General features: G+C 39.6%; 1 protein-coding gene across 1 annotated transcript in view; it reads left to right on the top strand.

The window, feature by feature from the left end:
• The window catches only part of LOC118209722, a 411967-nt gene that overhangs the window by 306846 nt on the left and 89772 nt on the right, over positions 1-15349 (top strand). The window contains exons 13-16 of the mRNA XM_035385292.1: positions 247-357; positions 1086-1196; positions 2496-2606; positions 3088-3157. Coding sequence (XP_035241183.1) covers positions 247-357; positions 1086-1196; positions 2496-2606; positions 3088-3157 — 403 coding nt within the window. The remainder of the gene's footprint in view (positions 1-246; positions 358-1085; positions 1197-2495; positions 2607-3087; positions 3158-15349) is intronic.

Here is a 15349-nt window from a genome sequence, read left to right as displayed (position 1 = left end):
GTAGGTTTGTGATTTATATCACATTCAGGTGTAGGTGAGGTGTGTTTTGTCATTCATTTGTGCTGTGAGTTAGAGCTGCAGTAAGAGGATGAGTTTAACTGGAAGCTCTGTCTCCATGTGCTGAGAGTTAGAGCTGCAGTAAGAGGATGAGTTTAACTGGAAGCTCTGTCTCCATGTGCTGTGAGTTTGAGCTGCAGTAAGAGGATGAGTTTAACTGGATGTTGTGTCTCCATATTTTGTTCACAGGGTCCAGGTAGAAAGAGCAGGGTCTCCTGTACCCAGCTGTCTGTCTATGAAGAGTGATCGTTCAATGGAACATCCAATCGCATTCAGAGGAGAGGTCACAGGTGATCAAAGGTAATTAAAGATGTTCAAATTGACAGTACTGTTTAATTATAATTCAATGTTACTGGCACCTTTCTGTTGTCCGTGGGTGTATTAAGACTTTCAGATCTAGGTGGGGGTTATTATTGCACATATAGCTGTAGGTTTGTGATTTATATCACATTCAGGTGTAGGTGAGGTGTGTTTTGTCATATTCATTTGTGCTGTGAGTTAGAGCTGCAGTAAGAGGATGAGTTTAACTGGAAGCTGTGTCTCCATGTGCTGTGAGTTAGAGCTGCAGTAAGAGGATGAGTTTAACTGGAAGCTCTGTCTCCGTGTGCTGTGAGTTAGAGCTGCAGTAAGAGGATGAGTTTAACTGGAAGATCTGTTTCCATATGCTGTGAGTTAGAGCTGCAGTAAGAGGATTGTCTTTTACATTTATAATTTATTGCACCTATGCCAAATATTACTCTTGACCATCCACAGTGGAATATCACACAAAAACAATAAATCAGCTCCTATTTAAACATTTTAAAAATGCTTTCAGATTTTATTTCTGGTGTATTTGGGAGCAAGGGCTCGATTTTAATCTGCACTTTGAGGATGAATTTCACTGGAAGCTCTGTCTCCATGTGCTGTGAGTTAGAGCTGCAGTAAGAGGATGTGTTTAACTGGAAGCTCTGTCTCCATGTGCTGTGAGTTTGAGCTGCAGTAAGAGGATGAGTTTAACTGGATGTTGTGTCTCCATGTTTTGTTCACAGGGTCCAGGTAGAAAGAGCAGGGTCACCTGCACCCAGCTGTCTGTCTATGAAGAGTGATCGTTCAATGGAACATCCAATCGCATTCAGAGGAGAGGTCACAGGTGATCAAAGGTAATTAAAGATGTTCAAGTTGACAGTACTGTTTAATTATACTTCAGTGTTACTGGCACCTTTCTGTTGTCAGTGGGTGTATTAAGACTTTCAGATCTAGGTGGGGGTTATTATTGCACATATAGCTGTAGGTTTGTGATTTATATCACATTCAGGTGTAGGTGAGGTGTGTTTTGTCATTCATTTGTGCTGTGAGTTAGAGCTGCAGTAAGATGATGAGTTTAACTGGAAGCTCTGTCCATGTGCTGTGAGTTAGAGCTGCAGTAAGAGGATGAGTTTAACTGGAAGCTGTGTCTCCATGTACTGTGAGTTAGAGCTGCAGTAAGAGGATGAGTTTAACTGGAAGCTCTGTCTCCATGTGCTGTGAGTTAGAGCTGCTGTAAGAGGATTGTCTTTTACATTTATAACTTATTGCACCTATGCCAAATATTACTCTTTCCCACCCACAGTGGAATATCACACAAACACAATATAACAGCTTCTATTTAAACGTTTTAAAAATGCTTTCAGACTTTATTTCTGGTGTGTTTGGGAGCAAGGGCTCGATTTTAATCTCCACTTGGAGGATGAGTTTAACTGGAAGCTCTGTCTCCATGTGCTGTGAGTTAGAGCTGCAGTAAGAGGATGAGTTTAACTGGAAGCTCTGTCTCCATGTGCTGTGAGTTAGAGATGCAGTAAGAGGATCATTTTAACTGGAAGCTCTGTCTCCATGTGCTGTGAGTTAGAGCTGCAGTTAGAAGATTGTCTTTTGCATTTATAACTTATTGCACCTATGCCAAATATTACTCTTTCCCATCCACAGTGGAATATCACACAAACACAATATATCAACTTCTATTTAAACGTTTTAAAAATGCTTTCAGATTTTATTTCTAGTGTGTTTGGGAGCAAGGGCTCGATTTTAATCTCCATTTGGAGGATTAGTTTAACTGGAAGCTCTGTCTCCATGTGCTGTGAGTTAGAGCTGTAGTAATGGACGGAGTCTAGCACAGTGGGTCAGGAACTGGGCTTGTAACCGAAAGGTCGCAGGTTCGATTCCCGGGTAAGGACACTGCCGTTGTACCCTTGAGCAAGGTACTTAACCGAAATTGCTTCAGTATATATCCAGCTGTATAAATGGATACAATGTAAAAAGTTGTGTAAGTTGCTCAGGATAAGAGCGTCTGCTAAATGCCTGTAATGTAATGTAAAGTAAGAGGATGAGTTTAACTGGAAGCTCTGTCTCCATGTGCTGTGAGTTTGAGCTGCAGTAAGAGGATGAGTTTAACTGGATGTTGTGTCTCCATGTTTTGTTCACAGGGTCCAGGTAGAAAGAGCAGGGTCACCTGCACCCAGCTGTCTGTCTATGAAGAGTGATCGTTCAATGGAACATCCAATCGCCTTCAGAGGAGAGGTCACAGGTGATCAAAGGTAATTAAAGAGGTTCAAATTGACAGTACTGTTTAATTATACTTCAGTGTTACTGGCACCTTTCTGTTGTCGGTGGGTGTATTAAGACTTTCAGATTTAGGTGGGGGTTATTATTGCACATATAGCTGTAGTTTTGTGATTTATATCACATTCAGGTGTAGGTGAGGTGTATTTTGTCATATTCATTTGTGCTGTGTGTTAGAGCTGCAATGAGAGGATGAGTTTAACTGGAAGCTCTCTCTCTATGTGCTGTGAGTTAGAGCTGCAGTATGAGGATGAGTTTAACTGGAAGCTCTGTCTCCATGTGCTGTGAGTTAGAGCTGCAGTAAGAGGATGAATTCAACTGGAAGCTCTGTCTCCATGTGCTGCGAGGTAGAGCTGCAGTATGAGGATGAGTTTAACTGGAAGCTCTGTCTCCATGTGCTGTGTGTTAGAGCTGCAGTAAGAGGATGAATTTAACTGGAAGCTGTTTTGTTCGCAGGATACCGCAGTCACTCCAGTCCTGCTCTTTAGAAGAGAACAGTTCAGAGAAATTATCTTCCCCAAGACAGGTGAGTTCTGTTTTTTTTCAATTGTTTTTAATGAATTTGTGTTTTATTTGTATTGTAAGTTTCATTTGAATATATAATGCATGTATCATGTACAATATATAGAATACATAGTTGAGGCCAAACAATTACTTACAGCTAAGCTAAGGACATTCAAACTCTATTTTTTACAACAGCACACATTTCATGTTACCATACATTCCCTATGTTAAGTCAATTAGGGTATTTACTTCATTTCCATAAGAGGTCTTTTCAATAAAATTGCTAAGAGACAGATTTATTTCAGCTTTTATGTACTATATCAGATTTTCTGCTATGCACGTAAATGTCAAAAGCAGAAAGTGTGGTTTTTCTAAAATAAAAAAAACTACTTTTTACATTATGAAAAATAAAAAAACAGATTGCAGTTAGACATTCCAGTCCCAAGTAAATGACCTAAAAGCAAACTACTGCTACCCTCTCTAAGATCTACCCATCGTGACTTTTACCCCTGTTTGGAAGCCTCATATATGTTACAGTAATCATACAGTGTTGAGTTCTTCAAGCTCGTTTACATACTGTAGCTTTCGAACGTAGCTTACGCCGTCCTTCTAGCTGAAACTACAGCTTAGCTATACTACTGCGTACTGACTTACTTTCACTTTGCGTTTTCACGTAGCGCATGAGTGGAAGCTTAGCGTGCACTTTACTAGAGCTTTGACTATTGGCAAATGATTTGCATAAAAGATACTGAAGTACTATAAAGGGCACTATATTATTATAAATAGTTAATGATTCGATTTTATATTTTTGTCATTTTCCTCCTTGTGATGCCAGAAATGCCAGACGCGGAACTGTGTAAAGTGTGGGTATATTTTATTTGTAGTTGTGTAAATACATAAATATGAATGACTTTCCTGGCAAGATTATACAGGTGCAAAAACAATAGTTTAATGTTTTATTTTTGGTTATCCAGCAAGGCAGTGTAATGACCGAGAGGTTTTCATGAGTCAGAGGGGGGCTCGAAGCTGCCTGCACACATCCAAAAGTGCTGCAGGCAGCCACGCTACCCAGTGAGCCACTAGCGAAGGAGATATATAAGCAGAATTTTGTGGTTTTAAACAAGTGCACTTCTATACATGTCATTTTGCGTGTGCATCCGATGAGTCGTTAGCAAGGTAGCTGTAAGGAAATTTTATACCTACTGGTGAGGCGGGGTTATGAGAGGACAATTTGTTATGGTTGTTAGAGTTACACAGTACATACACCTCAGTGCTCGGCAGTATCCTTGTGCCTCGGAACTTGAACTCATTCAGTTACTTTCTTTCAGACTCTAATGCCAAAGGATTGTAATTATACTGTATTCTAACCCGAGTTACTGGGACAGGTGGTTTAGGCCCGAGGACTCTGTTCCAGCACCTCAGAAATTCAGAAGTTATGTGCTATGACACTTTGCACCAGTCTTAGAGGTTTTAACATGGGTTCCACATGTGGCAGATTCCAGATTCTTGTTGTAGCCTGGGGCTGCACTATCAGAGGGGTGGAGACTTGTATCTGCCGTGGCACCCAGAGGTTGTGACGTTACATCGGGCTCGGTACTCAGAGGTCCAGTGACCACTAGTACCGGCCTCCATCTCTGAGACTTAAAGGTGTGGTTCCCTCCGGACAGATACCGGACAGTCTCAACTGCACTCTCAGAGGGGTTGAGACGTGTACCGCCGTGGGACCCAGGCACCCGGGTTTAGTATCAGCACTTATCAGACTCTGCTTTCAGGCTGGAACTTAGGAGTCTAGGCTATGCACCCGGCTTAGCACTGGTCATTTATTTGTTCCTCATAGGCTAGAAACCTAATCCTTTAACCTTGTTACTGCACTCAGAGGTGTTTATATTAAGGACTAAAGCCTTTAAACTTGTTACTAGACTTGTACTCAGAGGTTTTTATATTAAGGTCTAAAGCCATTAAACTTGTTACTAGACTTGTACTCAGAGGTTTTTATATTAAGGTGTAAAGCCTTTAAACTTGTTAATATACTTGTACTCAGAGGTTTTTATATTAAGGTCTAAAGCCATTAAACTTGTTACTAGACTTGTACTCAGAGGTTTTTATATTAAGGTGTAAAGCCTTTAAACTTGTTATTAGACTTGTACTCAGAGGTTTTTATATTAAGGTGTAAAGCCTTTAAACTTGTTACTAGACTTGTACTCAGAGGTTTTTATATTGAGGTCTAAATCCTTTAAACTTGTTACTAGACTTGTACTCAGGTAATCAGTTCCAAGGCTCAAGAACACTTACCACAGTGCCCTGGGACACCGCACCTCAGCTTGTATGCACTGATATTAGTGGGTTAGCATATGGCCGGTGATGCTGTGGACAAAGTGAGGTTATTCACAAAATTATGGATCATACTGAAAACATAATGGTTTATTGTTACTATATGGCATGTCCAAGCAGCAGGAGGGTGAGCTGTATGTCCATTGGTCCCCAAGTTGGTATGTCCAGAGCCCATCTTCAAAAGGGCAAGATGGCTGAAGAATGCAGAAGATTGCTCTTCCGCAATAAACGGTGTCGTAAACAGTCCCATGCAGGATGCATTGATTGCTTTCCTAGCTGCAGGTCTCATCCTTTAGGCATTTATGGCCCCCACCTGTGTGTAGCAGTTGAACACAAGTAGAAACCAGACGTGACAGAGTCCTTCTGCAGTGAATTTTTACCTTACATAGCTAATGTTAAACTCGGTGAAAATGCAGAAAGCGGAACTCTCTAAAGTTTGGGTGCATTGTGTTATTTTAGTGCTCATTAATTTAGCATCTGGAGGTGGAACACGGCTGGGAAAAAAGATATACACAATATTCCACTCTGGAGAGGTTTTCAGGATATCTGGGCCCACCTTTGGGAACACGCATGTCAAATTTTACTGCTTTGTTAAATCCACTTTTTTATTGGTTTTGTATACATCCTGGGGTACGATTGTAAAAAGAAATCTGGTTCCATCCAGTATCTGAAGTATATATAATCAGTACAGAATAAACAAAATACAGAACATTTTTGGATTTCTTCTTTGTTTTTCAGGATGAATATGTCCTGTATGTTTACAGAGCGAGACTCCCCTGTGATCAGGGGTTATTTTGGTAGAAATTATTATTTCAAGCTTTGAACCATGTCTGGACTGCATATAGTTTCATATATGGAGATAACAGTACTGCATGGAGATAGTGAGGTTTCTTTAAGGCAGGGGGGGTTCCTACAAAAAGCCCTGGATTTTAAGTGGGGTTTAAGGGGTTAACTCCTCTAAAGACACAACTTAACATCAAATCCAGTTCTGGAGTGCTGCCTGATCCTCCGTACCTCACAGAAAGTCCAGATTCCTTTATCAGGTCCCACAAATGGCAGCAGAGGAAGACTCCAAACTGAGACTTTTAAACTGGAAGCATTCAGTTCAGTTAGCATTTACTACATGTACTGCACATAGCAACTCCTTTATTATATGGAAATGATTTAGCACAAGTAGTATCTCTAGTATCTGTATTTGTCTCTTTTCTGGCTGTCACAAACACTCAACACAAAACAAGGATCCTGTTGCGTTTATTTGAGCAACTGTAATACAACACATGCTGTAAATAAAAGTTTGGTTCTCCCAACTAAAATGTTTAAAATAGCTGTAGGCCTATACAATAGCGCTTTTCAGTTTGCTGTACCTTCAAGGTTCTGTGCACTACAAACTCTATGATCCAGCGACAATTATTTAATGTTGGCTGAGCAACGATAAATAAGTTGTATTAACTTTGATTTGACAATATTGACTTACATTAATATTGAGGTATTCAGCCAACAAAATATTTTCACACAATATTTTTTCTCTAAATCTCTAAATATAATAATAAAAATGAATGAAATAATATTACTACATTTTATATTCAAATACAATAACAAAATTACCAAATTCGTGTAACTAAATATTTTACACTGGGCCAACCTAAATAATAAAGGTATTTGTAGGGAAAAAACAAACAAGACAAAATTCTATCCATCCATCTGGCAACATTTTTGTAACATTTATTTAATTATTATTTGATAATAATATGATTAATGGTCCTATTATGATGAATTGGCATACTCACCAACCCACCTCTTCATGTGATTATTTCACACTGATACAGCACACCTCTTCATGTGTTTATTTCACACTGATACAGCACACCTCTTCATGTGTTTATTTCACACTGACACAGCACACCTCTTAATGTGTTTATTTCACACTGACACAGCACACTTCTTCGTGTGTTTATTTCACACTGATACAGCACACCTCTTCATGTGTTTATTTCACACTGATATAGCACACCTCTTCATGTGTTTATTTCAGTCTCTCCTGCGCACTCTGATGAAGCTGAAGAAGGATGATAAGTTGAAACAGTTTCAGAACCATCTGAGTCAGGATTGTCCAGAATGCTTAAAGAGTCTGCCTGAAGATCCTTCTGTACTGGTTATGTTTATGAAGATGAAGGAATTGTTCAAAAGTCATCGAATTGAAGGTTACCCAGAATGCATTGAGAGCAAGCAGAAGGATCCTGAGGCCCGGTACATAGTTGAGAAGTTGCTGGAGACCTGTGGCAGTGAGAGGTCTCTGAAGATCACACTCCACATCCTGAGGAACATGAAGCAGAAGGATCTCACTGACTCACTGGAGAGAGATGAGCAGCGCAGTAAGAGTTTTCTCTCATTGCGAATGTGTGTCCATTCAAATGCTGGAATTAGCTATAGCATCCACACTTCCATAATAGTGTTTTATATTGACAACATTACATATAGAAAGTGTCACAACCAATGTGCACACAAAGGCATTTCAATGAAATTATAGCATGAAGCAGTGATTATGAGGGTAAGCAAATGTACATGAGATTAAATGTCCCTGAGGGGGATTCAAAGCAGGAATCTTGTGCTCAAAAGCCAGCAACTAAACCACTGTCCCATTAGACAGACTGCCCCAAGGTTGTATCCCGGGCTAAAGAGCACTCAGGATAACAATATTATATTTTAAAATGACCATGTAACAAAACCTGAGACATGAAGTGTAGAAGCACATTTGAACCCATTTTCAGTGTTTCAGTGTTTTTTCCCTTCATCTGTAGTGTACAAATGCAACAGTGTGTGCTTCCTTGCAGATATGATGTATTTATGATAGATTGTATTTCATAGTTATGTAATACTGTGTGAGAAGTGTGTAACACACTGTGAGAGAGGTGTGTAACACACTGTTTGAGGTATGTACAACACTGTGTGAGAGGCATAACATACTGTTAGATTTATGTAACACTGTGATGTGTGTAAAATGATGTTAAGAATGAGTCTATTAATATTTTTATTGGCAGTTTAAAAAAAATCTGTTATTGAATGGGAAATGTTTATCACATTTTAAACATAATTGTTTCTCATATTTCCTCTCTTCAGATGAATCCATAAAAATAGCCCAGACGGCACTTAAAGCTCATCTAAAGAGGAAGTTTGAATGCATATTTGAAGGTTTAGCAAAGCAGAGCAACCCAACCCTCCTCAATGAGATCTATACAGAGCTCTACATCACAGAGGGGGGAAGTGTGGGGGTCAATAATGAACACGAGGTCAGACAGATTGAGACAGCATCCAAGAGACAAACCACACAGGAGACTGCAATCCTCTGCAATGACATCTTTAAGCCTTTACCTGGACAAGAGGAACCCATCAGAACTGTGCTTACAAAGGGCATCGCTGGCATTGGGAAAACTGTCTCTGTGCAGAAGTTCATTCTGGACTGGGCAGAAGGAAAAGCCAATCAGGACGTTGATTTCATCTTCACTCTTCCTTTCCGAGATCTGAATTTGAAGAAGGAAAGAGCATTCAGTCTGATGCAACTTCTGCAGCACTACTTTCCACAACTGAAAGAGAGCCAAAGTGTTGAAGGTGATGAGGTCAAAGTGGTGTTTATCTTTGATGGTCTGGATGAGTGTCGACTTCCTCTAAATTTCCGAAGCAATAAGAAGTGCTGTGATGTAACAGAGTCAGCATCAGTGGATGTGCTGCTGACCAACCTCATTAAGGGGAATCTGCTTCCCTCTGCTCTCCTCTGGACCACCTCCCGACCAGCAGCAGCCAATCAGATCCCTCCTGAGTGTGTCCACCGAGTGACAGAGGTACGCGGGTTCAATGACCCACAGAAGGAGGGGTACTTCAGGAAGAGAATCAGAGATCAGAACCAGGCCAGCAGAATTATCTCACACATACAGTCATCCAGGAGCCTCTACATCATGTGTCACATACCAGTCTTCTGCTGGATTTCTGCTACTGTTCTGGGGACAATGTTGGGTAAAGCAAAGAGTGGAGATCTGCCTAAAACTCTGACTGAAATGTACACACACTTCCTGCTCATTCAGACTAATGTGAAGAATCAGAAGTATCATGGCACTGATGAGGCAGACTCAAAGAAGAGGTCAGCATCAGATACAGAAATCATCCTGAAACTGGGGCGGCTGGCTTTTCTACAGCTGGAAAAGGGCAATCTGATATTCTATGAAGAGGACCTGAGAGAGAGTGGCATTGATGTCAGTGAAGCTTCAGTGTACTCTGGGGTGTGCACAGAGATCTTTAAAGAGGAGTGTGGGTTGTATCAGGAGAAGGTCTACTGCTTTGTGCATCTGAGCATTCAGGAGTATCTGGCTGCCTTGTTTGTGTTTCATTCATGTGTAAATGAGAACAGAAATGTACTCGGAGCAGAAGAATCAGAACCTCACAGTGACAGAGTGCAGCTGTCTGAGTTACACAGGACTGCAGTGGATCAGGCCTTAAAGAGTAAGAATGGACACCTGGACCTTTTCCTCAGATTCCTTCTTGGCCTGTCTCTGGACTCCAGTCAGATTCTCTTCGGAGGACTACTGACACAGACAGGAAGCAGATCACCTGTACCAGACCTACAGACACAGACAGGAAGCAGATCACAGAGCATTGAAGAAACAGTCCAGTACATTAAGGAGAGGATCAGATGGGAGACTTCAGCAGAGAGGACCATCAATCTGTTCCATTGTCTCAGTGAACTGAATGACAACTCCCTAGTGGAGGAAATTCAGAATTCCCTGAGATCAGGAAACCTTTTTTATAACGAGCTGGAACCAGACCAGTGTTCAGCTCTGGCCTTTGTGTTACTGATGTCAGAGGAGATCCTGGATGAGTTTGACCCGAAGGCCTACATCACATCAGCAGCAGGTCATCAGAGACTGGTACCAGTAGTCAGGAACTGCAGGAAGGCCATGTGAGTATTATGTCATTAATAATGTAGATGATTGCCAGTGTATTTTCACACTTAATATTTCTAGTGAGAGTAAAGTACAATAAAATTGTCTGGGAAGTGAAATTTGGTATAAATGATAACTTCTGGATCATTTTAACAGTTAGTGCCCTCATTTAAACCCTTTGCGCGCATGCCAAATCTGCCCAATCGTTGCCCATTCACGGGGTACCTTATTTAAAGCTTTATAACTCCAGACGTGAGCATCACAGAGACTTGAATAATGGCTTAAATGAAGAAAGACATTTGTACCATTTACAATACTAACTAAGATTTGTTTATATTCATAATGTAGAAAGAAAAGAAAAATGCCACAAATGCAATTGTCTAGGCAAAATAATCCAAATTGAATTAGCTCTTTTTTAGTTTGCAATGAAATACTGAGAGAACCCATATATAAAAAAGCTTACACTACATGTCCTGGATCAATAACTCAATGACCACAAGTTCATAAAATCTAAGGGTGGAAATGTAGAACTACTATAGATTTATGAAGCAAAAACTAAGCAGTGTATCCAGTGTCTCCAAAACTATCCAAAATGTCTAAATGATGCATTGCTGTAAATCATGTATTTCACTAATAATCAACCGTTTTGTCTGAAGTAACTCGCTGTTGCATCATTTTCAAGTGGGAATTACAAGATTTCCATCGGTATAGAGGCCTACAATATCTAGGTGTCCTGAAACATATCCAAAATCTCTCCAAAAATAAATGAAATGCTTTTTTTCTGTTATAAAGCATATAAACGTGCCCCTTTTGAAGGTCACATCGGATGCATTAAACACAATGACTGCTTAGCAACCAATGAACGCTTACATTACAGTTACATTACAGTCAAATTCCAAAAATTAGCACAGCTATTTTGGAAGGTACCCAGGCATCACAAATAAGCGTATATTTCACAAACGGATTGTCCAAGACAATATATGACATCTCTACGTGTAAAACCAATGGTAAGGTTGTATATTTATTCCATATTAATGCCCAGATATTGACAGTATAATGACATGGTGTAATTGTTTTAAATTCCTCTTCTTTATTTAAGTGTTCAGTGAGCAGCATTTTTCACAGCTGTACTGGCATACCTTCGGCTATTGTTGGCATTATCTTGTTGCAATGACGGAATACAATTTTTTAGCAGTAAAAGAATGTTTTTATGTATGCCCAGATGCGCAAGTTCCGTGTTGAATAATGTGTTTCCATTTAAACCAATCCAGACCAGGTCTTATCTGACAGCACATTTTGCTATTTTGGTGGCGTTATGAATGCGGCACACATGTGAATGCATGACACAGATGTGAGAAATATTTTATTTCAGTTTGACTGTTTCAAATGCAAGCTGTGCTCATTTACGCAGTCCAATGGCAGCTATTTTTGCAGTGCATCTGTATGGAGCTAACAGCGTCATTTAGAACTGATCATGTGACTAAACTGACACAGTAGCCTCAGTGAAGTGGATTATTTCTAATCCTGAATGAATGACATTCTGTCATCAAACTGAAGATGAATTATTTGTGAAATTTGTAATTATAACAACTGCGCTCACCCCTATGAGAGCAAGGAGGCTTCAGTGAAAAGCCTGGGAACAGTCAAAAAAAGTGTTCATCCTTTACTACTTTCTCTATACATTAAGCCAGCACACCACCAACGTGCGTTTTATTGCTCAATGATTGAGAAAACGTTTGAAATGTTATAAATGTATTTTAGATGCTTGGAAGGGTTGGGTGGTACATTACAATACAGCCCTCAGAAAGTCAGTGCATTCTTTGTGGTGTGCTGTGTTATACACTAAATAGCCATACACCTTGGATGTGACACAGACCCCAAAGAGTAGACATTACAGGACTTTCATAGGGAGAGAGAAAGAGATTACAGCACACAGAGTGCACGAGAGAGCAGGGACTTGTTGGCTGTGGAGCCGTTTCTCTCGTGAGCATACATTCATCTTATGAAGTGCATGTCTGAAATAAATGAAACTTAGTTGAAGTGGTGAAATGTTTTCTTTATTTTTAATTGTAGTATTAAACAAAAATTGACAGTAAAGAAACAATATTCATAATATACTATATTAACTCTCTGCAGACTGAACAGCTGTGACCTCACAGAGAAGTCCTGCGATATTGTGGCCTCAGCTCTCCAGCCATCAAACTCACCCCTGAGAGATCTGGACCTCAGCTACAATAACCTGAGAGATTCAGGAGTGAAGCTGCTCTGTGCTGGACTGATGAGTCCAAACTGTAAACTACAGAGACTGGGGTGAGTAGTGCTGTGTACTGTGTGACCTTAACTGTTGTGGCTGTGTAAGGGTTTGAATTTTGTCACAGGGAAGAAAACAAATTTCCTGATTTCATTCATTTTCAAAACCTGCAACCTGAATGTTTGTGTGAATACAATTTAGCATATATGCGTATTGACTGGGGTGTGCTCATATGAAATTATCGCTAGACACTGCACCCTGGAGAGAGAGACACTCTACTGCTGCCATCTAAGTGTTCTCTGACACTAAAACCTCAGTCAGTGTACAAGTGAGCAATTCATGACCTCTGTATTATTTTATCCATCTGGACACTGACTCTAGCAGCTATCCCAGAGGAGCTGCACATCCTGCTAGTGAAATTAACAAATATGCCCAGCGAGTAACACAGTAAGGGTGTTACCCCACAACTTTATTAACGAGGCCAATGCAGTTATTGGTTCTTACGGAGATGCACACTTCAGTCAGCATATAAGTGAGCCATGTAGTTTGGTGCAGTGTAAGAGAAAACAGTTTATCATATGACAAAATATGAAAGTTGCCAATAACCAGGAATAGACAGCTTTAACAATCATTTGGATGGATTTTCTGCAAAGATTATACAGATGCAAAAGCAATAGTTTAAATGTTTAATTGGGATGGCAGGTACGGTATGCCATCCCGCCAAGTTACGCCTTGGCGGGGCGGCATGCCCCATACCTATACAGCCCAGAGAGTTTGGCACTTTTCAGGGTTCCCTTCAGAAATAACCGCAATGACCACAGATTCTCAGCCCTTAAAAAACATTCATTTCTGTACCTTCTGACCTCATTTCAACAGACAGAATTCAAAAACAATGTCACACGTCCGCACAATAAAGCCCCAAACTTAGGGGATTTTGTGTTTTTTCCTTCTTCTTTCTGCCTGATTACATCATCATAAATGCTCCAGGTCCACAAAGAATACATCTCCCCATTGGAAATTTAGGTATATCAGCCAATAGAAACATAAGATACACACACAAATATACAAGTACACATTTAAAAGTACAAAACTTTGCAGCCATAATGTCTGCAGTCTTTTAGCTCACTGGGTTGCCGTTGGAACTTTTTGTAACAGCTGACATGTAACATTTTATGAACCCGTGATCCTTGACCACGGGTTCATAAAATCTAAGGGTGGATATGTAGAACTACTACAGATTTATGAAGCAAAAACTAAGCAGTGTATCCAGTGTCTCCAAAACTATCCAAAATGTCTAAATTATGCATTGCTGTAAATCATGTATCTCACTGCAATTCAACTGTTTTGTCTGAAGAAACTCACTGTTGCATCATTTTCAAGTGGGAATTACAAGATTTCCATCGGTACAGAGGCCTAAAATATCTAGGTGTCCTGAAACATATCCAAAATCTCTCCAAAAATTATTGAAATGCTTTTTTTCTGTTATAAAGCATATAAACGTGCCCCTTTTGAAGGTTTAAAATGAATCATTCATTTTAGATTAAAAACAATGCAAAAACATTATGACAATGTGGAACAGTACCTAAATGTGTAATCATTAATTCTTGTATCTTTTCCTGTACTCTGCAGTATGTAATGTTTCCTTGTATGGGAATTGGACAACATTAAAACAAATTCAACTGTCCACCACTATGTTCCAGTTCAGCTCACATCCGATGCATTAAACACAATGACTACTTAGCAACCAATGAACGCTTACATTACAGTTACATTACACTCAAATTCAAAAAATTAGCACAGCTATTTTGGAAGGTACCCAGGCATCGCAAATAAGTGTATATTTCACAAACGGATTGTCCAAGACAAATATATGACCACTCAGTCTTGAAAGGGACATCTCTACGCGTAAAACCAATGGTAAGGTTGTATATTTATTTTATATCAATGCCCAGATATTGACAGTAGAATGACATGGTATAATTTTTTAAAAATTCCTCTTCTTTATTTAAGTGTTCAGTGAGCAGAATTTTTCACAGCTGTACTGGCATACCTTCGGCTATTGTTGGCTTTATCTTGTTGCAATGACGGAATACAAATTTTTAGCAGTAAAAGAATGTGCAAGTTCGGTGATGAATAATGTGTTTCCATTTAAACCAATGCAGACCAGGTCTTAACTCACAGCACATTTTGCTATTTTGGTGGCATTATGAATGCGGCACACATGTGAATGCATGACACAGATGTGAGAAATATTTTATTTCAGTTTGACTGTTTCAAATGCAAGCTGTGCTCATTTACGCAGTCCAATGGCAGCTATTTTTGCAGTGCATCTGTATGGAGCTAACAGCGTCATTTAGAACTGATCATGTGGCTAAACTGACACAGTAGCCTCAGTAAAGTGGATTATTTCTGATACTGAATGAATTACATTCTGTCATCAAACTGAAGATGAATTATTTGTGAAATTTGTAATTGTAACAACTGCACTTCCTATGAGAGCAAGGAGGCTTCATTGAAAAGCCTGGGAACAGCAGTTGTTGGCTGTGGAGCCGTTTCTCTCGTGAGCACACATTCATCTTATCAAGTGTATGTCTGAAATAAATGAAACTTAGTTGAAGTGGTGAAATGTTTTCTTTATTTTTAATTGTGGTATTAAACAAAAATTGACAGTTAAGAAACAATATTCATAATATACTATATT

The sequence above is a fragment of the Anguilla anguilla genome, chromosome 12, assembly GCF_013347855.1.
Source record: "Anguilla anguilla isolate fAngAng1 chromosome 12, fAngAng1.pri, whole genome shotgun sequence".
NCBI lineage: Eukaryota > Metazoa > Chordata > Actinopteri > Anguilliformes > Anguillidae > Anguilla > Anguilla anguilla.
Note: the sequence above shows the minus strand (reverse complement) of the source record. Positions and strands in the feature narration are given on the sequence as shown.